This window comes from Vicugna pacos, chromosome 29 (assembly GCF_048564905.1).
Source record: "Vicugna pacos chromosome 29, VicPac4, whole genome shotgun sequence".
Classification (NCBI taxonomy): Eukaryota; Metazoa; Chordata; class Mammalia; order Artiodactyla; family Camelidae; genus Vicugna; species Vicugna pacos.
In genome coordinates this window covers 24,436,755-24,462,362 of record NC_133015.1, presented here as the reverse complement: position 1 = coordinate 24,462,362, position 25,608 = coordinate 24,436,755, and the positions used below count along the sequence as shown (strand labels likewise).

At 46.6% G+C, this 25,608-nt stretch overlaps 2 protein-coding genes across 6 annotated transcripts in view; one reads left to right on the top strand and one right to left on the bottom strand.

Moving 5' to 3' along the window:
* ATP6V1H (ATPase H+ transporting V1 subunit H) overlaps nt 1–25,608 on the bottom strand; it is a 67,831-nt gene that overhangs the window by 32,315 nt on the left and 9,908 nt on the right. The window contains exons 1-7 of one of the 5 annotated variants that reach the window (XM_072951980.1): nt 19,027–19,228; nt 17,621–17,775; nt 13,392–13,494; nt 12,310–12,399; nt 10,284–10,397; nt 8,088–8,192; nt 5,184–5,237 (exon numbers count right to left, since the gene is read on the bottom strand). In XM_072951980.1, the coding sequence (XP_072808081.1) occupies nt 5,184–5,237; nt 8,088–8,192; nt 10,284–10,397; nt 12,310–12,399; nt 13,392–13,494; nt 17,621–17,733 (579 nt within the window). In that variant the 5' untranslated portion in view covers nt 17,734–17,775; nt 19,027–19,228. Of the gene's footprint in view, nt 1–5,183; nt 5,238–8,087; nt 8,193–10,283; nt 10,398–12,309; nt 12,400–13,391; nt 13,495–17,620; nt 17,776–18,656; nt 18,678–19,026; nt 19,229–25,608 lie in introns of those variants that run through there. The other 4 variants (XM_072951975.1, XM_072951978.1, XM_072951977.1 and 1 more) reach the window with 4 other exon arrangements.
* Nucleotides 20,815–25,608, top strand: part of RGS20 (regulator of G protein signaling 20) — a 40,052-nt gene continuing 35,258 nt past the window's right edge. The window contains exon 1 of the mRNA XM_072951983.1: nt 20,815–20,979. Coding sequence (XP_072808084.1) covers nt 20,815–20,979 — 165 coding nt within the window. The remainder of the gene's footprint in view (nt 20,980–25,608) is intronic.

The window sequence follows — 25,608 nt, the reverse complement described above, 5'->3', positions numbered from 1 at the left end:
AACTGCATCTTGCTGGCAGAAAAGGACAAAGTAGAGAGGTCCCCAGGTGCACGCCCCCTTCCCCCGAAGCCAGCTGCCGCGACAGCGACACAGGAGCGCCCGACCCTCCACAGCGCGCAGGGCAGACACCGGGCCTGAGCTTCCCCTGCTGCACACGTTCCTCTCTCGCTACAACTTCCTGCCCTGCTAGCAGGCCATATGACTTCTGAAATGTACTTCACAGAAAATACTGAAATCTCACAAGATTTCCAACAAAGGCAAAGTGAACGAGAACTGAAAGGCAGACAAACAGTCTACCTTACAAGACGAGGCCAAGAACCAGCAAACTGAGGAGGTGGCGTTCGAGGTGTTCAAATGTTGCTCCTTCCAAACCAAGTGCCACGAGAGAGAGTCACGCCCGGAAGAGCAGCCCAGCGCCTCCCAAGCCGCCCCAGGCCTGGCCCCCCCCCCCGGCGGCCTCTTCCCGCTCTCCCCAACCCCTCTGCGAAGAACGCCCCGAGGGTGCCAACACCACAGCTTCTGGGTGTTCGGACCAGTTATAAACTACAAGTATGACCTGCAAGTAGCATGTGGCCTTGTTAACACTTGTGCATGTTTTTATTGACCTGAATTTTACATGAGATGCTCTAGACATTATTTACAATAAATACCCTATTGGCACAGACAGCATAAAATCAACTCCCTCCAGCCCTCAGTACCACTCCTCAGATCAGCCACTCTTAACAATGCTGAAATGTTCTACACACTATATGCATGTCTTTTCTTTTTTAAACATTGACTTGTAACTTTCTGTTTTCATTTAATAAATCTTATACTTAGAGAGCTACTTCATTTTTAACAACTTCATCTATACAAAGATTTCAAAACCATGGTGCTCTCAACTTTGAAGAAGCGTTCCTGAATTCATCAGCACTTACTGGGCTGGTAACGTCACCTGGGGCGCAGGAGGAGCTCCGTTCTGCTTGCAAACACACTGCGCCTGTTACCACCCAGGTGAGGAGGCCGTCTGCCGCTGCGGCGCCAGGACGCTGCTGGACAGCGCCACCCTGACCACCTGCACCGTCAGAACTGAACCCAGGGCACGAGGCCTGCGTCATCCCCCGTTCTCAGCTGTTCCCCAGAAAGGCTCTGAACTCAGGATTCATTCAACAAACATTTATCGAGTGATGACTACGTGCCAGACGCTGTGCTTGCACCGGGCACACAAGCGTGAACAAAACACCCCGGTCCTACCAGCAAAGGCTCACGATCTAGAGGAGGAAGAGGAAAGGTGGGAGACAGGATCTGGAGACCAAGTCCTCTCTGTGCCCCATGTCCCTGCACCGCCCAGCAAACATCTTGTTTACCAAACATTTGCTTTTCCATCTCCGTGTGAACAGCTGTCCCCCACCCCCCGCCCCCGCTGAAGTCGCCGACCCCACCCCTTCTCCTTCGCTCAGAGGCCATGTAAGCCTCAATTATCTAATTTGCCCTGGGGCCTCATACTCTTACACAGCCCCGAACGTACACATTTAAATTTGATTTTCTCCTGTTAATCTGACTCCCATCAATTTAATTCTTAGACCAGCCAGAAGAACCTAGAAAAGGCAGGGTAATTTTTTCCTCCCCGGCAAAGCTATGACATTTTTTTTTTAATGACCAAAGAAAGGGAAAGGAGGCAAAGAGGAGAGAGGTTTGACAAATTATCTCTGGCAAATCACTTAAACTCTTCAAAACTGTTGTTTCAGTAAAGGAAAACAACACCAGCCTTACCAAATTAAAAAAAAGAACAAACCTCTGCCACTCAGATCAGTTTCCATAAACACAACAATTGTAAGGTATGTTATTATTATTACTATTACCTCATAAAATCAGAACGAAAACACATACAGTGCAAGAATTCCCTTGAACTTGGCTTACTAAAAGAGACCCTCTAGTTAATACTCATAAAATACCTATATTAAATTAAGACCTAAATTAACTTAGGATAATTTAGTGTTAGACTTCAGTCTTAACCAAAAAAGCAATTTCACTATTAATTTACAAGTTTATAAATCTCCTTCAAGTATCGCTTTCAATCTAATTTGTTTAGTCATGTAATTTAATTACATCACTACTGGGATTCTTCATTATAGGAAAAAATTATTGCAGACTTAAGAAACTGTGATTTACTGTATAAATTACTGCTCTGTATACAAGTTTCAAGAACACACCTAATGCACAGTAGCAGGCTACCTTATTATTGCTTTGAAGCTATACTTTGAAAATGCTCTGTACTGAAATTCTCTACCATTTAATTTTCCTTCTCATTGCCAGAATATTCATCCAGGCAGTCCTTCCAAATATCCAATCAGAAAAACAAAACTCGTAGGTTCTTATCTCCTCTTTTTCTTAATATTCATTCTTTGCATATATTTTAATGATCCCCAAAGTTTAAGACATTAATTTTGTGGTAAGAAGATAAAGGATAATTGAACGATGAAAATCGCCCAAGAATTGCTTTAGGTACATAACGATGCTCTAGAAACCTGCGAAGACATGGAATTGACTGTGAATTTCTTTGGGTCCTCACCCTTTACAGCTCACCAGCTAAACTACAGGCAAATAACAGGCCTGCACTGTATGCATCCCTGACGCGGCCCCCTCACCCCAGCTATCTGGGCAGCACTTTCCATGCACTTATCAACACACAGTGCGGGGCACGCAGCAGTGCAGCGCACAGGGAGCACGCATGTGCAGCATGTGTGAGGCCCCGAGCGCACAGGGAGCGCTCACGCGCAGCATGCACGAGGTCCTGGGCGCAATCCTCAGCACCTCCATTTCAAAAAAAAAAACAGTAAAGAACTAAATCATTAAAGTACTCCATCTCTTTTGAAAAACTGAAAAGTCTTAAATTTTGCAAATGTTAGCCACTATATATAAAAACAGACTTTAAAAAAAGTTTCTTCTCTAGAGCACAGGGTATTCAATTACAAGATACTCAGTATCTTATAATAATCTTTGATGAAAAAGAATAGCAAAACAAATTTATACATGTATATGTATGACTGGGACATTGTGCTGTGCACCAGAGATTGACACATTGTAACTGACTGTACCTCAATTAAAAAATATAGTCTTAAATTAAAAACAGAGTCAAAGCAGTAATACTTAACCTCACATTAACAAGATTAGAATTGCCACGGAAAACAATTTAAGGAATAGGTCAAAAGCCAAAATAGCTACTTTTTTTCCCTCTTGTTCAAAAATGCTGCCATACGTGCTAAAACATGGATAAATCCTGAAAACTTTACGCTAAGTGAAATGAGCTCGTATTATGAGACTCGATTACTGGAAAGGACCGGAAGAGGCAAATCCAGAGACAGAACGTGGATCAGTGGTTGCCCGAGGTTAGCGAGGGGATGAGGAACAGGAGTGACTGTTAACGTGGACAGGGTTTCTTTCCGAGGTGCTGAAAATGCTATAAAATTAGCCTGTGTAAATATGCTAAAAACCTACTGAGTTGCAAATGGAAGGATTGTGTGGTATAAGAAATGTATTTTGATAAAGCTGTAAACAAACCAACCAAAAAGCCTCCATCAAACTGACAGGTTACCTGCCCACCTGCTCTTGCCACCTTCCCAAGTGCTCACAGCCCCATGGGGCTCGTGGCTGCCACGGTGGATGAGGCAAATGTAAGGGATAGGGCCGTCATCACGGAACATCCCACTGGGAAGAACCGCTCCAGAACATTAAACGGCAAAAGAAAATAAACAACACGGAGAACCTGGCAGCCCAGCCACGTTACTCACTGCCAGGGAGGCCACCCTCACCCAGCAGCAACCAGCGCCAGGCCAGGCCTACAAGAGCCAGCGACAAGGATCACCTAGCCCGGCAACACAGGCAAGAGTGGAGACGACAGAGGAGAAAGAATCCAAAGTCTCGCAGAGGCCACAGGACTCCTCTCCATCAGGGCATGAGCACAACAGCCAGCTTCCAAGGCTGCGTGACTTCCTCCGGAGAAAGGAAGACGGATAGTTCACACTCCAGGGCTAACAGAGACCTGAGCAGAGCCCTTAAGGCAAGTACCTGGACTTCGACGTCGTTTAGTATTTTTATATTTCAGTAAAAATCACACAGTGCGTTTTAGGAAAATTTCATTTACACGATGTCATTTAAATAAAAACGTTTGTAATGACCGACTGGGAACCTGAGATTATGCCTCTGGCTGTTCTGAAAGCCAAGACCGCTGCAGCACGCTTTTTCACACAGTACAGCATCAAGCCTTTTCTGTCTGCGTTACACTGCCATCAAGTGGCAGCAGCATGCACTGCAGCTTAGCAAACTGCTTTCCCATGCTCTCTGAGAACCTAAAGGAATTTCAAGATAAAATATCAGTATTCCTTTAAAGTCTATGCAGGCTATGCACCGTGGGGATGCCTGCAGCTCCGAGTCTAGTCCGGTGCCTCTGAACTCTCTCAGCAAGCCATTTGTTTCTTTGGGTGTCTTGCCACTCGAGTTGGATGACCTCGGGCAAGCCAGTGGGCCTTCCCACTGGCCTCACTGTTCATCCCTAAAATATGGCCTGTGGTAAGTCCTACGACAGGGAGGGAGTGTGCATGCTCAAGGCCACATAAATGCAAAAGGAGTGAAACAGCGCCAGGCACACAGAAGAGCTCAGTAAATCTCAGCTGCCAATTCAGACTCCCCCACTGAGACACAAGTGTCAGAGAAAGGGCTAATCTCAACTTAGCACAGTCTGCTTTCCAAGGCAACAGCCTTCTGAAAAAGCAGGAGCCTTCCAGAAGAGAGAGGGGGTGTGCTCAGGTCTGAAGGGCGCTAAGGGAAGAGGTGGACCATCAAAGGCCTCCTTCTCTTCACTCGGCATCACCTCTGATGCTAGTCCCAGCTGAAGTCTGATTTTTCCCTCCAGTTGTGCCTCTGAGGCCAGACCCTTGCTCTGATCCTCAGGTCTGAGATACACCCGCCTGAGGGGAGCAGCAGGGAGAACAAACCCCATGTCCACCAGCAGCAGAGTGACCACCCAGACCAGACATGTTCACGTACAGCTTCCACAGAGCCAGTAACCAATGGCGGGGACACCAAATCCATGGGTTTACATTGGGAAACCAATAAACATCCTCAAAATGGTAAATGTCTACAACTCAAAATAACTTCTATTCAGGACGTCAGGAGGCCAGTGAATTAAGAAAGAAAGTACTTACATCACTTGAAGAGGCTGTTCCTGTTTCAACAGCGACACCGCTACCACGCAGTTTCTATTACGAAATAAATGACTTATTACTTAGTTTTGTTTTTAACTTTATCCTAATCAATCAGCTTACAAAAGGGAGCTAGGCAAATTTTATAATTTTTTTCCGAATCCTACTTAGTGGAGAATCATCAACAAATAAAGGGCATGGGGATGATAGGAAATATTCTAAACACCATTACAGTCATCCAGATAGTTCATAAGTGAAGCTAGTGCAAATCCCCAAGTCTCAGGATTTACTTTCTGAGCTGATTTTTCCAGTTAGACAACTGTGTTAAGCTGAATCATCTACACTGTATTCCATGGCAAAGCTTTCAAAGCAGGTGACTGTTGATGGGAAGATATTACATGGAACTTAAAATTGAGGTTATCCACAGCAGTGCTAGCAAGTTACAAAACCTCACATGTTATAGAGAAATGACCAAAGAAAATTCAAGGTAGAAAATCAGAAGCTGGATAGGAGAGAGAAAAGTGATAATGAATTTCTGAAAGGCACTTTTTACTTTGTTTTATTCAGTAACTATCACTTACTAGGTGCCAGGCATGAGTCCCTGTAACCCAAGTATAATGCTCAGACTACCAAAAAAGGCTCCTAGACGTCACTGTGAAGTCAAAGAACAAACTGTATGCTTAACACACTTCATTTACAACTAATTTGGGCTTTTGAAAGTTTATTTTCTATTAGGATTATGAAAATGTGGCCCTTTTTATGAAGGAGAAAACGCTTATGATAGAGAAAAGGAGACTTCCAGACATAGTGCTGTCACAAGACATTTAAGCAAAGCAGAAAATGAAATCCAGAACAATGCTGTTTCGTTCCTTAAACAAGAGGTCTGTAATTTAACCCTGATCAAAGGTTGTGGAAGAAGGGCCTGCCCACTGCGAGAGAGACAGCAAGCCAGAGTCCAGCGGAAGCCAGGCCAGCAGGGGCCGGGGCGCCCTGCAGAGTCTCCCTGGAGCAGGACTTGCAAAGCAGGAGTGCCAGACCACAATGGAGCGAGGCAGAGGCAGAGCGCACAGGAAGGAGACAGAACCGGGCTCTGAGAGCCCGTGTCTCAGACCCAGGAGCCCCATTCTAACGGCCAGTCCTGACTTTGAAATCTCTGCTTCCACTAGTGACCAGAGAAGTATCCCCCAACTGCTGGACATGTTACAGCCACAGCCAATCACCCTACAAGTGTCAAATCGTCTGAGGCACAGCGTAGATGTTACTCCTACGAGGCCGAGTCTAAGACGAAACAACACAGAATGCCAGCAGCAGCCCGCAGCGTGCGCGCCTCCCGCTGCCCTCCGAGGCCCACCGGCGCCTGGTCCCCACCGCAGCACGGAGCTCGCACTGCAGCACAGAGATGTTTGTCCAGGGAGGACCAATCTCAAGACAGGGAAAACAAAGGGGCGGACGGCCTATTTGACTCAATATTCTGAGTCCGAATGATACACATTTAGAAATTAAAATCTCATCTTAACATACCGATTTTTCATGTTCTAAGTAATTTATTTCTGAAATACCTCACCAACTCAGCAAAATCTGCAAACTTCAGGATCTTGTAAAAACTACTTTTAAAAACTAAGCCAGAAATAGTGTTAAAATGTGTGCTCTTGACAGAAAAAAATCACTAATTTTGTTCACTTCAGGATCTCTCACCAAATATAAAAGGCTCCTGGGCTCCCCCCCAGAAAGGCAGGGCACGACAAGACAAAAATAAATCCAAGCAAAACGTCACGGTGCCTCTTTACACTTCAAATTAAAATCCACTGAAATAATAAAGCCACTTGAGACCTAAATTACAACCACCCCCAAACTTATCTCAAGGAGACCCGTATCTGCAACCTAACGCTGACATCATAACTACCCCCGCTGCCCCCGGCCCACACCCCGCGGCCCCCTGGCCCCAGCCCGGCCCCAGCAGGCCCCTCGCCGGCCCCGCCGGCCCACCCGCAGAGCCCTCCTCCCCACCAGCTTCGCTTCACTCCTTCCCTGAAGACCCCCCCCACGTCGCACGTGGTCAGGGAAGCCTGCAAGGCACCCTCCACCAGGCCGTGAGAAGCGTCCCGGCGCCTGCCCTGCTCTGGGGACCGAGAAGACACCACAGAAGACGTATCACCTGCAACTGTGACGCCAGCCGGACACGCAGAGGACTGAGAGCAGCAAGGCAACCACGGGCAGGCTTAGCACCTCCCTCTGGGCCCAAACCCAGAGACGCAAGGGGACAGCGGACTCAGGAGACGAGTCACCAAGCTAGATGGGCGCTGCCCACGGCCCAGCGGCCCCAGGCCCCTCGCGGCGCCGGAAGCCTGGTGTGGGGTGTGGACCCCTGGCCGAGCCCAGGGCCCTGGGCTGACGAAGGGTCTGGAACGTGCTGGCTGCCGTCTGAAACTCCCCAGCGGCAGCCAGGGCCCGTTCACTGGTGTAACTGGTCAGACAGCTTGACCCGGTTAGGACACCTGAGGTCACACAGGCCCCACTAGGAACTTTCGGAGAACTGTCCCCAAACCAAGCTATCTGGCACAAATCCGGGCGGCCCCCAGCGCCTGCACGCTCGCCGGCTGCCCTCCCAGGAGCCTCACATGAGCGTGCTCTTTGGAGCTCCGTGTGTCCTTCCAGCTCTCCAACCAGGGCGACCCGGCAGCACTCCCCGCCCGCCGAAGCAGAAGAGACAGGAAGGTCGGAGCTGAAGCCAAAGGAGGAGAAAGTGAAACAGCTACCAGACCGACAAGCAGCGCACTGACTCACCGAGCTCAAAGCGGCGGCACCGCTTTAACGCCCCTTCTTTGTAATTTCACATTACCATAAATAGCTTAAGAGAACATGGATGTTACATTCCTTTCAAACATACTAAAAGGAATGTCTTTTTACCTGCGAACTCAGCTGAGTTTTTATCCAGTTGAAATAGTAATTTAAGTCACTGCCTTCCATCAGTTCTTTTCCCCAAGCTGCTAACTTGGCAATGATTCTTGCTGCCTGAAAAACAAGAAATACATTTGGACACTATACTGATTCAAAACAAATCACATCACAGACTTTAAAAAACAGGACTCGTAAGAACCCAGCTGCATCATTTTCTTAATAGTCAACTCCTCAAAAGATAATAGATTACATTTCATTTTTTAAAATATTTTAATATGGTCAAAATATAGTTTTAAATATTTCCACTGAAGTGAACCAAAATCAGTTGTGTTCTAAGAATTTCATCGCATTCCCGTCGTTACTCTGAGTTTCAGAAGTAAGACTGGGACTCATTATAACACCAACAAAAATCCAAAGAACACAGAAACCGTCTTTAGAGACTTTCACCATCACTTGCTAGAGTTCTGAGCAAGCTCTACAGCAAACCGCCAGCCACTACGTTGTTCATTCAAGCCTCTCGTGAGTTCTCACATTTAAAAACCTGTATCTTGGTATACAATATGTCCCGAGTATTAAAGAGCCACCTCTCTCAATACAACCAAATACCCCTTTCTCCTCACTCAAAAATTTCTCAGTTTTCTTTAAGCTGTAAAACAAATCATAAACTTTTTCTTATTAAATAGGCAACAGAAGTATACATTCATCAAATCATCATGTTGTACACGTGAGACATCTTACAATTTTATTTGTCAATTATACTTTGATAAATCTGGAAAAATATAGAGAGATAAACACCTCCCCAAAAACACAAACCCACTTTAATGAATACTCTTTCAGTCCTTTCCGTAAGCAAGTGTTTCAAAGCTCCGGTCAGTAGTAGAGAGCAGAGGGCTGAGGTCAGCTAACCAAGAGCACGCTGATGTCTGTCCTCAGACCTGCGCAGAGCCGAGCCAGGTGACAGAGCTCAGCACACGTCGTAGGCAACTCAGATTCGGCAGCAGGCTGGGGGCACAGCCTGGCTCACGCACCGAGCAGTGACGTCTGGACGCCTCCATGTGCCTCGCTGAGTGAGCGCACAGACGCGTATCTAGCTTACGCAGACCTCGCTTTCACGAAATAGGTACGTAGCACGAGAGGATTCCCGTAAGGAAACCAGGGATGGAAACCCTGACCCGCAGCGTGAGCACAAGCAGAAGGGAAGAGACAGGGAAACCCGGCCTGGCGTTCCGTCTCCGAGCTTTAACTCCCAACAGCCTGACCCTCAAAATTTGGAAGATTAGCCAAAAGTAACTGAAGTCATAAAGAAATTAAAATACGGATTTGGCTGCACAATAACTGCTGATGAATCGTACCTAAACGTATGTTTGGTCTTTAACTTATTTGTCAATTTCAGTACAAAACCATCAAAATTCAGAAGACGTTTAAACCATGTTTCTAGACAGTGAAAACAAGCCTCTACCATTTGAAAGAAAATACATCACTGTTTTTAAAAAATACTCTTTAAAATATAGTTTAGCTTCATGAGTCTTCCTTCTTAATTTCCTTTCATAACTGTTGTGTAACACAAGCAGCGCACAGTCATACAACACAGATGTACATGGGAGAGAGAGAAAGCACGTGCTCAAGACTGGGTCACTGACCGTGGTTCCTGAACGCAGCGGCAGGAGCCCCCTGCCACCCACAGCACGCTGGGGACAGAAACGGCCTGGACAAAGACTCCTCCTCTGACCGCCCCCCCTCACCTTCTGCACACTTCACAAAAGACTGCTCAGTACTGAGGCTTCCAAAGACAGCCTTTCAGGCTCAGTGTAAGACAGAAATGTATTTAAGAGATTAAAAAGCAGTTAAGTAATTAAAATAAAAACCAAACACAACAGCTGCTTCAAAGCAAAACTTAAATTTCCATAGTAAAACACAGGTAACTCTGTCACAGACAATCTAAAGCTGCTTGCACTTACGAATTTACCAAAAGCTTTTATGCCGACAATCTCATCAAATGCTCTACAAAACTTTACCTGTATCGGAGCAATCCTGGCTCCCCGGATAGTCCAACACCCCGCACTGCTAAATGCCAATAAGGAAATTCTGCTTTGAAAAGTCAACGTCAGCGCAGTCACTCCTCTGGGAAGTGGCAGGTTACCAAGTCAAAAGTGTCCTGAGTGTGTTTCTTCCCTAAATCAGAAATCTGACCCATTCAGTAGTTACCATGTGAACAGTAAAGAGGTCCTGGCGATTCAGCATTGGCAGAAAGTAGGACCAGGCGGTGTTCTTGCTCCGTTTAGCATAGTCAAAGAAAATGCTAACACGCTGGTGGTTTTCCTAAAAAAAAAGAAAAGAAAGAAATTTCAGTAATCAATGTATTTTCCTAAAGAATGTAACAATTACACACTGCTTCTCAGCCTGTCATCTTATGTGCCCTCAATCAGCGTGACACCTCTCCCCTGCTCCCAGCCAAACAAAATCGGGAGGGGCAGAAAGATCCTCATTTGGCTCTAGAGGGAAGGGTCAGTAGGAAGCACCTCAAGCTACTTACAAGCTAGGGAAACAGGGAATCAGAGAAATCTCACATGTTCGTGATTACTCCCAGCACATCATGATAGAAAAATCAGGGCAGCTAAGACAGCAAAAAAGAGCATATGATATCAGCAGGTAGATTTGAGGAGCAATTAATTCTTAGTTCAAATCATACAAACTCCACCTCTCACCTGAATCTTCTCTGCACACGGCTGGCTGAATCCGCCATCGGGTTCACTACGTGAACATGGTGGCTAAGTAGCAATATTCGGTAAAAGCACAAATAACCACTCGAACAGTCATTTTAATCCTCAGATCAACATGTAACTCTTTCTAAACACAATGGCTTTAATTGCGGTCTGCGCTAGCAGCTACTGATTTGAAGAGCAGACTACTGTCTCCTTGCGGAGTAAAGCACTATAGTTCAGGTAACAATTAAAATGGTTATGATAATGACTTTATCAAGGAACTCAAAGTTCAGACAGGTCATCACTAACTCCACTGGTGGATTATTTCCAAAGTTAAAGTTGAAAGGACCATTGCACACAAACATGAACAAAGCACCTACCCTACACGGAGAAAGAGGAGGAACTACACCACATGTTTAAGTAAGTTCAAAGCTCATCTTCCTCAACTGGTCCTTTGCGGCTTTGATTCCTGCTTAAAACATACCTCCAGCCACCACTGCTTGGGCACCCACATTACAAGTCTTTAAGAGAATCAGGATAAAGCCCTTCTCAGAAGCACTAAGCAACTGATACTAAAATGTGAGGAGAGAAAACATTTTAATCTTCAAAGGTATGTACTAAAACTAAACACATGTGGAAAAACAAGCAATTCTGCCCCAAAGTATTCTATTCAGAAACGTTAAGAATAAAACGACTGCGTTAGAAACATGTAATTATAATATTCTTTAAGTAGCACAAGAACTCAAATGGTAAAGATGTGTGCAAATTTTTCAGTGTAACCGAAGTCATACCAATAAAATCAACTGTTAAAATACATTTAATCAGTAGCTGAGGACAATGTTGGCTACCTAAGCCTAAATCTCTCCACAGATCTTTCATAAACACAGGTCACCAAGAACAACCAAAACTATGCATTTGAAGATGTCCAGTTTCAGATACCGTCTTCACTGGGGAAAATGTAACAGCCTGACAACACTTTCCGCCGGCGAAGTGGCAGGGAAAGAGGCCCTCTCACACGCTGGTGGCAACACAAGACGGAACACGTGGTAACCCCTTTACTGCAGGTGCAGATCCCCTTTCACCCAGAAATCCCACTTCTCAGAGTTTACCATGAAGTCTCCTCCCAACCACAGGAGAACATACTTGCCACTTGCATGAGGTTATTATCTCCCTTCTTTCTAATTACAAAATACTGAAGAGAGGGAGTCACACCGCCGGTAAGTACTCAGAGCATCAGGGACATGTCGAGGGATTCACCGAGCATTGCTGGTGTTCAGCGCAGAAGGTGGCGGTGATGCGGAAAAACAACAGACTGACTCCCTGACATCTGCAAACGGCAAAGCCAGCCTGCGGAGGGGCACTTCCATCTTTACCACGCTTAGCAAATTACAGCTCACACAGTGAAGGAAAATACAGTATCACACTCTGGAAGAGAACCAGGGCTCCAAGCGAACCCCTGCAGGGATGTTCTGACTGGGAGAACACAGAAAGACGAGGTCACAGACGCATCAAGAGGACGACACACCCACCTGCAGCATATCATCAACCATAGTTAGGATGTACTGGACTGTCTGCTCTTTGGAGATGTGCGTCATCAGATTGATAAACGTTTTCGCACACTAGGAAAGATGAAACGAACATTAATCACTGTTGTCAAAAACAGACACATTTTAATGGAATTTCAGGAAAAACAGGCAATTACAGAAAATGCACACCTTTTACAAATATCGTGATGATGTAAGGATGGACCATGACTTGCATCAGATTTTTTTTTATCATTTCTAGTAATAAATGTCAAAATGTTAACCATTTTTAAATAGACCTAGCCACTGTCAAGTCTTGATTACTGACGATAACAAAAAGATTTAATTATGCAGACTATCTAATACTATCATTGGTTTAGTTGGAGGGTTTGGGGGGGTTGGGGTGTGTTTTTTTGGTGTTTACTAGGTTTTATTTACTTTTTTAGCGGTTGGAGGTAATTAGGTTTATTTATATATATATATATATATATTTTTTTTTTAAGTGGAGGTACTGGAGGTTGAGCCCAGGCCCTGTGCACACTCAACGTGCACCCCACTACCAGGCTCCGCCCTCCACCTGGCGTTACTGGGAAGCAGGACACCACGCAACGCCACAGGAGTGGGGCGCGGGCACTGGAAGCAGGAGGCCCTGAGCAGCTCTGCCCTCCAGCTGGCAGGTTACGTCATGATCCCTCCAGAATTCACAGAAGACCTGATGGACCGGGGAACTGCACATTATTCCACTGAGAATACAAAGGAGAAAAAATTTTCTTAAAAAAAAAAAGTTAAGCACCTTTGACAGTATCAGATACTTTGAGACAGTAATTTTCATGCTCAGAATCTATTTTAATTTGAAATTCTTTTTTTCAAAAATGCAGGAAAGGATGGAGGAACTTAACATACTCATTATAACATGTTTTCCAAAATTAATAAAGAAAACTAGAAATGACTCAAATGCCTTCCAATTAAAAAGAATTTTTAGTTAAATTACATCTGCCTACAATGGAATAACACAGAGCCCTGGAGAAAACTCCTGGAACTTTTAATGGCACAGGGGAGTGTTCAGATACAGTATCTTTGCCGATCACCTGACTGCCTTCAGTCTGAAGCATCTCCTGCTTCTCCTCGGGACTTCTCTTCATTTCAAATCTTTGAATGAATTCACAGTCTTCGGAGGAAATCATCTGCCCCCTAGAAAGTAAGAATTAGTTGATTTTTTCAGTAGGAGCGGAAGAGCCGCAGTGCGCCAGCGACAGACACCCAGGCCCTCCCCTCTCTGCCCGGCTGTGCGAGGGTAACAGGCCGGGCCCTGGACCTGCGTCCCAAGCTCAGCAGCACCACCCACTGATCACGACCCTCCCTGGACCTGAGCTAACTGGCCCGCAGGACGGGCGCACTGACCACACACTGACGTGGCAGGGAGGAAGCGTGCCGGCCGGCGGCGCTGGGCGATCCTTCCCCAGGGTTTACCGTCAGAACACGGTGCGACGTCAGGGCCCCTGAGAACGCAGCGTCCTGTCCAGCCCCCAACTCTCTGTGAGCTCTTTTGGGGGAAGGGAGGGCGCACATCTCACACCCACCAGTGTCCCCACGACAACCGGCTCAACGGCAGACACACAGTTAACATGTGGCAAGCATCTGTGTGTCGACGTACAGAGTAGATGGGTTTTATCAAAGAAATCCATGAGCCAGACCACAGAATAAAAGACAGAAATAGGAAAAAAGGGAGACTGGGACTTAGGGAGCATGGAGGCCTTGGAATGGGAGGAACAGGAAAGAAAGCAATTAGAAATCTCCACGTGACCACACATGTTCCAAATGCCAATGCTACAGAACGCCTGCCGGCCCGCCCAAGCCTCACAACGAATTTCAACAGTACTCTAGTTAGGTTCTACATACTCAGGCTTTAGAAACGTGAAACTCCTTGTCTTCTAGGCTAAACACACTGTGGACTAAAACTAGGGAACAGAACTCAAAACCCTAATTTCCCAGGGTTTAAGCAATCACACAGATACAGATGAACAGAGAAAACACCAGAAAATCCATCTTCCTCCTGCCCTGGAATCCACGGCCTCAGCACAATCCAGGCCCTTAGAGTGAGAATCCAGGCGTCATCCTAGATTCTTCTTCAGCCTCATACATCAAATCGATCACCAAGAGTTTCTCAAATCTCCCCAATTCTGTCCGTTCCAACAACCTGAAAATTGCCACATGCTCTTCTGAACTCCAGGCCTGTTATCCACAAATCTACCACCTACGCTGACGGGAGAACAGTCCAACCAAAAGGCAAATCTGATCATCTGACGCCAGCATAGAAGCATCAGACATTTCCCATTTCTGCAACTGTGCTCCTTGGGCCCAGAAACAGACCCCTGGTAGTCCCCTGACCTTCAACAAGGGTGCCAAGAACACACAATGGGGGCAGGACAGTCTCTTCAATAAATGGTGTTGGGAAAACTGAACAGCCACACACAAAAGAATTGAACTGAACCCTTATCTTAGACCACACATAAAAATCAAGTCAAAATGGGTTAAATACTTAAACACTAAGACATAAAACTGTCCAACTCCTAGAAAACATAGTGAGAAAGCTTCTTGACAATGGCCTTGGCAATGATTTCTTGGATATTAACCAAAAGCACAGGCAACAAAAGCAAAAATCAACAGGCGGGAGGGACTACATCGAACTAGAGAGCCTCTGCAGGACAAAAGCACCGATAGACAAAACACAAAGGCACCCTCCAGAATAGGATAAAGTACTTGCAAAATCTCTCTCTAATGAGTTATTTTCAAAAATAAAGAACTCGCATACTCAGCAACAAAAAAAAAAATAAGCTGATTTAAAAATGGACAGAGGATCTGAACAGTTTCCAGAGACGACAAACAAATGGCCAACAGGCACAGGAAAACGGGCTCAAGACCACTGATCCTCAGGGAAATGCAAGTCAGAGACACAGTGAGACATCACCACACAGGCTGTTACCAGAAAACAAAAGAGTGTAAGTGAGGTTACGGAGAAGCGGGAACCCCTCCGCACTGTGGGTAGGAATGTAAATTGGGACAGCCACTATGGAAAACAGTATGGAGGGCCCTCAAAACACTGAAAAACAGAGCCACCACCCAATCCAGCAACGCCACGTCTAGCCAATACCCAAAGGAATTAAAATCAAGATCTCAAAGAGACAGCTGCACTCCCACGTTCACAGCCACGAATGGAAACAACCTAAGTGTCTGCGGACGGATAAACAGATAAAGAAAACGAAGCATTTACAAAGAATGGAGTATTACTCAGTCTTTAAAAAAGAGGGAAATCCTGCCATTTACAACAACATGTATGAACCTGGAGGACGTTCTACTAAGCCAGACAAGCCAGACACCGGAACAAACGCTACCTAACTCACGTGAGGAACCTACACCGGGCAAAGCCGCAGCCGCAGTCGCGGAGGGTGGAGGGGCGGCCACCCGGGGGCTGGGGGCGTGGTCAGGAGGGCGTGGCCAGGGGGCGCGGGCCTCAGTCACGCGGGAAGAGCGCCCCTGCACGGCTGCTGCGCGGCCCCGCGACGCTAGCTAACAGGCCTGTATGTGCACTGAAAAATCTGCCGTTAGGGTAGATCTTATATTAGGTGTTCTTATCACAAAACTTTTAAAAAGCAGGAGAACACTTTTGCGGGGGGACGTGTCTACGGCACAGACTGCGGCGCTGGTCTCCCGCGTGCGTACTTACCCCCAGACCCAGCGAGTCGCGTACATTAAGTACGTGCTGCATTGTTACGTCAACCATGAACAAAAACACAACCCTGTGCTCCTTGGAACCCTGAAGAGGGTGATAAACGGTCTCAAAAGAAGGTTTTGCGACGTCCGCTCCCACCTCCATTCATCCACCGTTTTCATCTGTTTTACGTGCTGTGCTTCCTTCAGGTCAGCCATGGACACAGCTTGCATGTCAGGCTGAAAAGCTCCGACTCACAGGAACAAACCCTAACTCCCCCGGTGGCACTGGGGGCCTTCACCGCTGGCACCGGCTGCCTCTCCGGCCTCAGTGTCCCCACTGCCTGCCTCCAAAACACGTGTTATGGCGCCCCGCCCGGGCATGCTATGAATCCCCTACCTGTGAACACCACCTGCAGGAACATGTTCTGAAGGTGGGATCCACGGTCCTCTCTCTGTGCACCAACCATGCTTGCACCCTTCTGTTACCCCGGTTAACATCCTAATGTAAATGTTTATATACCTGACTTCCCTACTAGAAGACGAGTTTCTCCCGCTGAAGCTCCCAAGACTGGAAAAATGCCTCAAACTTAGCAGGTGGTCAATAAATGTTTGATGAGTAACTAAATTAACAGAAATAAATGCGATCACTTTTGCACACTGCATATCCCTCTTAGGACAAAGCAAATTGCTAAATGTAAAACTAAAGATCCCTCAATTTGTTTTTCAAAATATGTAGGCAAATCTTAGCTGAATTTCTTTAATAACTCACTGTTATAAAGATACCAAAATAAACCAATATGAAAAGTAAAGTCAATAAGATAAAATATGGTCAAGAATAAATGAACATTTACTTTACAGACAAATACAAAACATCATGTTAACTCTTAATATTAACTAACAGAGGTACTAGGGATTGAACCCAGGACCCTGTGCATGCTAAGCATGCGCTCTACCACTGAGCTATGCCCTCCCCACTCCCCCAACCCATGCTAACTCTTAATACACACAAGGAGGGGGAAAGAACTAAAACTTTTTCAGTGTATTCAACATACTGCTGCTTGTATACAACTGTGCCAATGCTTAAAATACACTATTTCGGCAACAATCCCGTGAGATACGTATCCCCATTTCACGTTTACTTTAATGAACCTGAGACGTTGAGGGATCTGCCTAAGATCACCAAACTAGCAGACAAAAGAACCAGGGTTCAAACCCAGGTCTTGAAACTCAGCACTTTTTCCTCCTTGTCAGAGCCCCTCGGCAACACCACCCGTGCCCACGCGGTTCCCCAAGGCATCCTGAGTGGGCCCGGCAGGCTCTGCCCCCTGTCCTCCTCCCTCCACGGCTCATGAACACTCTTCCTGTGTTTCCCACTTACCTTCCAGATGGAGAAGGTCAAAAGTGCCCTACCCCCACCCCTGGCGCTGCAAGCTGTTCCCACCACCCTGTGCTGTCTCCCCATGACAGCTCATCAGTCTAAGGAGGAAGTGCTTTCTTCCACACGTATTAGTATTTTTCCAGTACTTCTCTCACAAGAGCATGACCATGAAAAGTTCTGATTCAAAGGCGCATGACTCCCCATCACTCATAGCAGGCCGGCACTTACTGAAGATAGGACTGCCAGTTCACTTTGTTCGCTCGGACTTCTGCAGCCTTGGCAGCAATTATGTTGGTTGGAACAGCAGCATCCACGGCCCCCCGAATATCCATTTTGGTCATCGAATTTTACGGTCTTTAAAGTTTTTCAACAGATCTTCAATTCTGATGCAAGGTGAAACCAGAATACCAGGTGTTACTGTTTTTATAACAACTACTACTACTATTTCATTACTAATGTCATCACTATCACCTTAATCTCAATAAGCATTCAACTCAAATATTAAATATCCTAAATATTAAACATTAATATCGTATTTCAAAGCTTGCCCAATTATGCACTGCTCCATGAAAGTGTTCTCTAAAGGTTTCACTTTTCCAGGAAAGGGTTTTTTTAAATCACTGGCACAAACATTGCAGGAAGATTTTTTTAAGGTAACCGTCTATGATACTGACATCAGAAACCGTGCTTAACTAGAATAGGCATACAAAATAGGAAAGTGTTTTAAATGTATGCAATTGAGATCAACTTTCCTTTTCTGACAGAGGAAAAACAAGAACCTGCACAATACAGATAGGACCAATTATTTACATTTACTAAGCGTCATTTTAAAGTGACATCTGAAAAGCCTATGTCCCTTCTAACATTATTCCTTCAAACTAAAATACCCAAAGTGGGAATGTAGTATCTTAGAAGACAGAGCTTTCTTTTTGAAATCAACCTTCACAGTGTTTTGAAATCAATATTGAGAGAATTGGGGGGAACAAATAGAAATTACAATTCAGGCTCAGCCAACGAGAGTCGGGCCTGATTATACGAACCACCTACATATCATCTTAATTAAGAATTACTTAATGAGCTTTTAAGTAATTCTCACTCCTAAACTTTAAGACAAAAGCTTCAGCCTTGTTTTATCACTACACAAAACACAGGTTCCGGGTTACAAAACATAAGCTCTTAGTTATGGCCACAAAGAAGCTAAAACCACACCCCAAGTTCTATTCCAAGATCGCAACGATCTCAGTTTGGAACTTCATCTCTACACCTGAGGGTTTGCTGCCTAAACAAACATGAGCGACGCGGACCGGCTGGGCCCAGGCAGGAACAGACTCAGTCCGGGCCAAGCAGGAAGCCTGGGGGCGAGCGGGCTGGGCCAGCGGCCGCTGCTGCGGCAGGTGACGGTGCCTCGGCGCGGCCCACCAGTCCCCGCACAACCCGGCCCCGCAGCGGGTCCCGGGGAGGCACGCTCCCCGAGCGCCCCGGGCGCTGCGGGGAAGCCTCTGCCGCTGAGTCAGCCTGGCCAGGCCCCGAAAGGGAAGAGCCGGGACCCGGGGCCGGAGGGAGGCAGGGCTGCCCGCCCGGCACGCGCCGGAGAAGCGCCGCAACCGCAGGGCGGCCTCCCTTCCGCAACGCACCCGCAGGCGAGGTCCGGGCTCGGGGCCGCCGCCGCGCTGGCGCCGAGTCAGAGCTGAGGCGAGTCTCCTGCCGGGTCCGGGGCCTGAGCGGCGGCGGGACGCGGCGGCGGGACGCGAGTGGATCCCGCACCCGGGAGACGCGTAGGGCGGCGGGGAGACGAAAGCCGCAGCGGCCGCAGCGGAGTGACAGGCGCGCCGGCACGTGACCCGAGCACGTGACCGCCCGGAAGGCGGAAGCCGGGAGGGCCCAAAACAGCCCGCGGAGCGCCCTGCGCGCACGCGGAGACCCCTCCCCCCCGCCCCGATACCCGGGGCCCGCAAGCACGCCAGGGCCGGACAGCGGGCCCGAAACTCCCTGTGACTGTCATTCTGAGAAGTTTAATTCGGGGCTTTGAACCAGACTGACCTTCACTTGGGTTTAACAAGTCAGTAAAGCAGGCGTTCTTACTCCCATTCCCGGTATGAGACTGATGCTCAGACGCGACACGAAAGTTATCCTGCCCTAGGGTTGCGGATGTAGCAAAGCATGGATGTTCCATGCTGTATCTGCAGTTACACTAACACATATCCCCCCCACACACACACACACACACAAATACAAAAAATAATGTTTACCAGGATCTCACAAGCATTGTGTGTGCCATGTTTTATTGGGAGACTTACTGAGATAAAGTCATTGACAAATTAAACTTAAGATGAAAGAACTTTCACAGAAATAATTTTTAAGTAGCAAGAAGTTTCTAAAAAGGCAAATTTTTACAAATGTGGAGAAAGTGCTAAGAGAAGTTAACAAATGTTCAAATGAAACATTTCCTCCAAGGTTTGACACAGGAATAGAAGTTTTGGATATTCTGAGTCCTTTACAATCTCGTATGAACTATAGAATCAACTTGTCAATTTCTGGGGGAAAAGGAGGAGTTGGGATGTTGATGGGGACTGTGTTCATTTTGTTTATCAATTTTGGGGTCTAGGGTGTTTTATAAAAGGAAACTTCTCCAGTTCATTGTCCCCAGTAATACATACCTGGGGCCCTCACCTCCTTGCATCCCCGGACCCAGCAGAGGCTACTGGGACATTAGAGACCCTCTGAGAGAAAGGCATTGTGTTCTAACTTTTTGCACTTTGTTTAATAATTTTATATTTATAAAGCACTTTACAAATACGAAGGATGGTGTAGAAGCCAAGTCTTGGCTTAATCATTTGATGACTAGTTACCTCATAAGAAAATCACTTCAATTAATTCTACATGACATAAATAAAAAGTAAAGTAATCCTTGTTTGGATATGAGTTTAGCATATGCTTCTAGCCTCAAAGCTCACTGTAAACCAAAACTCACTGTAACTTTTAAGACGTCAAGACAGACTAGGTGGGTGGTCTGCCCAAGATTGGGAATTATCACATACTACAAATACAGGACTTCACCACCCAATCTGCTTCCTTTATCATTATATACTAAGCAATATGTCACTTGAATCATTCCTTTCAGCTTTGATTTGGGATTGAATTGCAATTAGGAATACCCTGCCACCTGTAGAGGGCAGTCACAGCGCACCCAGACGCTCAAAACCAGCACCTCTTCCTGGAACAGAGCCCGAAAGATCTGTGGATAAACTGCAGGTCCACAACACCAGTAATCCTTTGGCTTCAATTGGGGTAAGTTTGCAGGGACAGCCCCGCAGACGGAGAGACGGCCCAGCACCAGCCACAGGAGGAGAACAGAGTGGACCCCAGGCTGGTGTTGTTCAAATCAGGCTACAGGACTCATTTGGAGCCTTTGTTGTCAAAACATGCCCAGACTTTCCCGAGACCACCAAGACTGCCTCCAGAAACACTCCTTCAGACCATCCATGTGGACGCAATTCCTGCCCCCGCCCAGGGCTGAGGAATATAATGCCAGCATTCACCAAACTGTGGAAGATGAAGGAGGCACCAGGGCCGTGAACAATGTCAAGGTAAGACCATCCCCACAGTCCGTGACCTTTCTTGACAAGGAGTAGGTTTATCCAGAAAGAGTATAAAGCAATAAGCTTTAGTGCCAGTGCTCACTTTGTCTTATGGAAGATTTGTCGGAAGTGCTCTCTAACTAAACCCAACAGGAAAACTAGAACACTGGTCGTCGTCATCTGATCCGTCCAGTCCTCTCCGACCTAAACGGCTTCCCTTTACCAACACAAACGACTGTATTTGTGTGTTTGTTTCAGGAGGTCATGTTTTAAAAAGCAGTAAAAGCTGGACACAGACTTTTGTGGCTATTGATAACTAACCCTTAAATATCTTCCTCTGATAGGAACGTTTTATCTCATATAGTAATGAAAAATTACAGATTGCTTTCTATCAAAATTGCTTGAGAAAACAAAATTGATAAACTAACACATGCACATAAAAACATGAAGGAGCGACAGGGTATTTTTCGTAAATTCGTAGTTTTCTAAGTAAATTTCTCCCGCTCGATGACGTTATTTCCCCAAAGAGTAACCATTTTCCTGCTCGGTGCTGCTGTGCAGAGCTTTGCAGCACGTACGGTTTAAGTCTGTAGATCCTCTTAACTATTAATAGAACCATCGCTTAAAAGGTGAGTTGGTGCAGCGGCAGATGGGCATGTGTTAATGCCTGACAAATAATGCTCAGAGCTCAGGATTAAACGTGGCAAAATCCTACAAGAGCAAACCTGGCCAAACGCTGTAACGCTGGACAACATATCCGTCCCCACAACGTGCCTCACTTCCTCATCATAGTCACCCTTTCTTTGCAGACTCTTTATAATTACCTGGATCTGCTCTTTCCCCGATGTTATTTTAAGCAACTGGCACAGGGAGAAGAAAATGTGGGGTTTTTAAAGTTATTAGGAAGCTTTTCCTGTTGAAAGGTACCGACCTTTACTTTTGAGTGCTCAGACAAATAATATGCGAACAAGTAACACACGAATGTTCAGCCCCCGTTATCACGTAAGCACTAGGTCTTTAGGAAATGACAATGAAATGGGGTATAATGGCCAGAAGTCCTTAATTAATGGGTGTCTAAATGAAGGCAATGCACACAAAAGAGACTGCTAGAAGGGGGGATATGGAGACTGCATCTGATGAAACAGACAGCAGTGACAGAGCACACGTGGTGTGTGTACAGATATATTATGTGTCACATGTATGGTGCATGTGGAATATATATAATATGTGCATACACACATATAATTTCAAGGTTCAGGCTAGCTTGAAGGGTGTGCGTTAAGCAGAGTCATAGACGAATGCCTTGAGACATTACATACTGAGAGGAGAAAAATGAATTCCAAGGCCCCAAAGTGTAGCTACAAAGACAACGAAGCTTTGTGCAGCGGGCCCGAAGGTGGAGGAAAGAAGACAGGAAAAGCGTCTTAGAAAGGAATTACGCACAAACCACTGTCAGAGATGCTAAAATTGATGGCTCTGGCTGGCTCCATGTGTGTCACCAGCCACCCTAGGCTCAGGGCACGCAGTCAGAAGTCCCTGACTCCTTGGTGTCCTGCACTCTCAAACACTTCTTGATTTCCGGGTGCTGGGTGTTGCCACGGGGCCCTAATCATACAAGAGCCACATGGGGCTTCTCTGCAGCCGGGGGCAGCGTCCCTGCCTGGAGGGTCTGCCTACAGAGCCCGGAGCCTTCGGCTGCTACTGTTGGCTTTGTTGTAGGTTGACGCTCACCAAACCACGGGGCACACTTCACGCAGGAAACAGAACACGCGTCTTAATAATCCGTACCTGTGCCGTATTCACTGTAATACTCCAGCAGGTGGTGTATTTCTGAAATTGGTGAGGGGTCACCAAAAAATGCAAAACTCTAGAAAAGGAAGTTTCACGTGGAGACAAGACACTCTGAGATCAATTTTAAAGGGAGGGAGATTTTTAATAGCAGGTTGGATGCCACAAAAATTTAAATGATCGAAGTAGAAAATACCAAAATAGAAAAACATGTTTGAGAAAGTCTACCAGAACACAGAGGAGAAAGATAAAGAAATTAAAATTATGAGAGAGGAGAGGAAATACTATCAATGGAGGACATATCTTGGAAATTCACCTTAGGGATGGAAAGAAGAATAGTTAAAAATGGAATCTGAGCAGATGAAATAGCAATAATCAATTTTTTAAAAAACACAATTGCATATTCCTGACATAGATAAACATTTCAGACAGTAGCTCAAAGACACAGATTGTATTCCAAGCAAACAGTGGAAACAGGATTGAACCTACAAGTAACCTCACAGAATGTTTCAATTCCAAAAATTAAGACACTGTTTCTATAAACATCCAGAACGGAAGAAAAACAGATTACCTGCAAGAAAGCAAAGAAGGACCTTCAGCATATAATTCTCCAGAGCACTAAATAACTGAAAATTAAAGATTTACAAGCAGAGAGCTTTGAAGAAAAAAAAAACTGTCTCAAGACTTATTCATAACCAGGAGTCATTCATGCCTTAACACAAGAGAAAGCTATTTGAAGATATGCAAACATATGGCCAACACATGACACAGTGACGCTTTTCTGTGTAAATCACTTGGAAAGATGTTTCAGAGCAACAAAAACTGAGGGCAAAGAATGAGAAAGTCACAGTTGGGAGGGACTGGTGGCCACTGTTGAAACAGTTAACTGGATGGAGGAATTATACCTAAAAAGTGACTGTAAAATGTGATTATTCTTTAGAAATGTGATCGTATTATATAAAGGGGGGAAATGAGTGAAGAGGCGTAGAACGCCAGGTTAAATCACCGACACAGAGGAAGGGAGAGAGGAGGCATCGCCGCTCCGCAGGGCAGGTGGAAGGAAGGCGGACCACAGAGCGAGCGCCCAGGCAGGAGAGCCTTTGAGGAGGGCGGACCTGAGCGCTGGCAAAGGAAAGGCAGTGGTGCCCTGCGTCCAGACCAGTCCTGAAAGGAAGACACGAAGACTGTACAGAAAAGTATAATAATAATAATAATAATAATAGAAATACTAAGAAAACAAAAGCAAGACTCAGCCCAGTAGCTGCCAGACACACACAGTCGGGAGTGCTGGAGGAGCGAGGCTCTGGGCAGAATGAGCAGGTGTCCCAGAGTTGGCAGGGGACCACACCAGCCTGTGGTCCAGAGAAGGACTGAATGTGGACGTGGCAGCGGAGGGCAGACGGGGCCCTGGGAGTAGGAGGGCTCTCCTCTGGCTTCACATCAGAGGGGAGGCAGCACCAAGGCTTGGGGTGTTGTGGGGGGACAGCGTCCTGGGCACTGGCTTCCCTGCCCCCCAGGTAACAGGGCGAGTGCCCGAGGAGGCATGGTCTCGGGCAGCTGGGCAGGAGGCGGGCAGCGGTAGCATCGCAGGCCCCGGGCCTGAGCGAGGCGCGCAGAGCCCGGTTTGCAGGGAGCCACTGGGAAAGCACGGAGCCCACACAGCCCCCCCAGCCCGTCACAAATCGGCCACTCCACGGAACAACAGCCTCCATTGTTGTTGGTGTCCTGTCTGTTGGTTTTTGTGCTCCTCCAGTGTGGCACTGGTAGCTCTGGCCAGGATGATGGGGACCAACAGAGTGCAGGCTCCTGCCCGGGTCCCCTTCTGCACGAGGCCTCCTCCAAACACCCGGGTCAGTAAACTCACACCCTCGAGGCTCGTGCACACACCAGTGGCCGCTTCTATCCCACCATTACTTGTCTATTGCAATTTAAGAAGCTATGAGAGACAGCATCTAGATGTTAAAAACTATGTCTTTTTTTTTCACTCTTATTACAGAAAATGTCAGAGAGACATAAAAACAAAGGAAAACAGCATGTTAAAATCCTGTCTACCTGTTACGCAGCTCCCACAGTCATCAATGCCAGATCATGTCTAAGTTCATTCATTAAACAAATATTGACTGAATGCACATCCTGGCCTGACACTGCCTTAGGTTTTTAGGACACGGCTGTGAATCAGGCAAAGTCCTGGAAACACACTGGGCTGCAGTCTCTTGGGGACACTGACTGTCACAGTGCAGGGCAGGAAGCGCTGTGGCACAGAGAGCAAGGAGGCAGCAGACCCAGCCTGGGCAAGGTCCCCAAGGAAGCAGCACCCAGGCTGGGGCTCCAAGTGGGAGCTGTCCGGGGAGGGACCAGGAGGAGCCCACTGGAAAAGGGTGCGATTCCGGCAGAGGCAGCCGGTGCGGATTTTTTCTCTTCTTCACTCACTGATTGCTGTACTTTCATTTTGAAAATGTTTAAACTTACAGAAAATTTGAAACCGTCAGACAATGAACAACACCCTTCACCTAGATCCCAGTCTTGTGGCAGACGTTGTGAAACTTCACCACGGAGGGAGCAGTTTCTACAAAGAGCAGGACTGAGGACCAACAAGGAGATGGCAGGAGTTAAAGGAACCTTAACATGACTGGGGCTTTGAGTGGAAAAGAACAGTGAGTGAGAAAGAAAGTTGGGAGAGTCAACCGAGTGTAGATCAACAAATCACGAAAGGTCTTTTATGCCACATGAAATCCTGTAGAGACACGAGGACCCACTGAATGGTTAGAAAGTCACACGGTCACACTTGCCTTTTCCACACTCCTGCAGGGTGGGGAGCAGGTTAGAGAGGACACAGGCCGTGTAGACGCC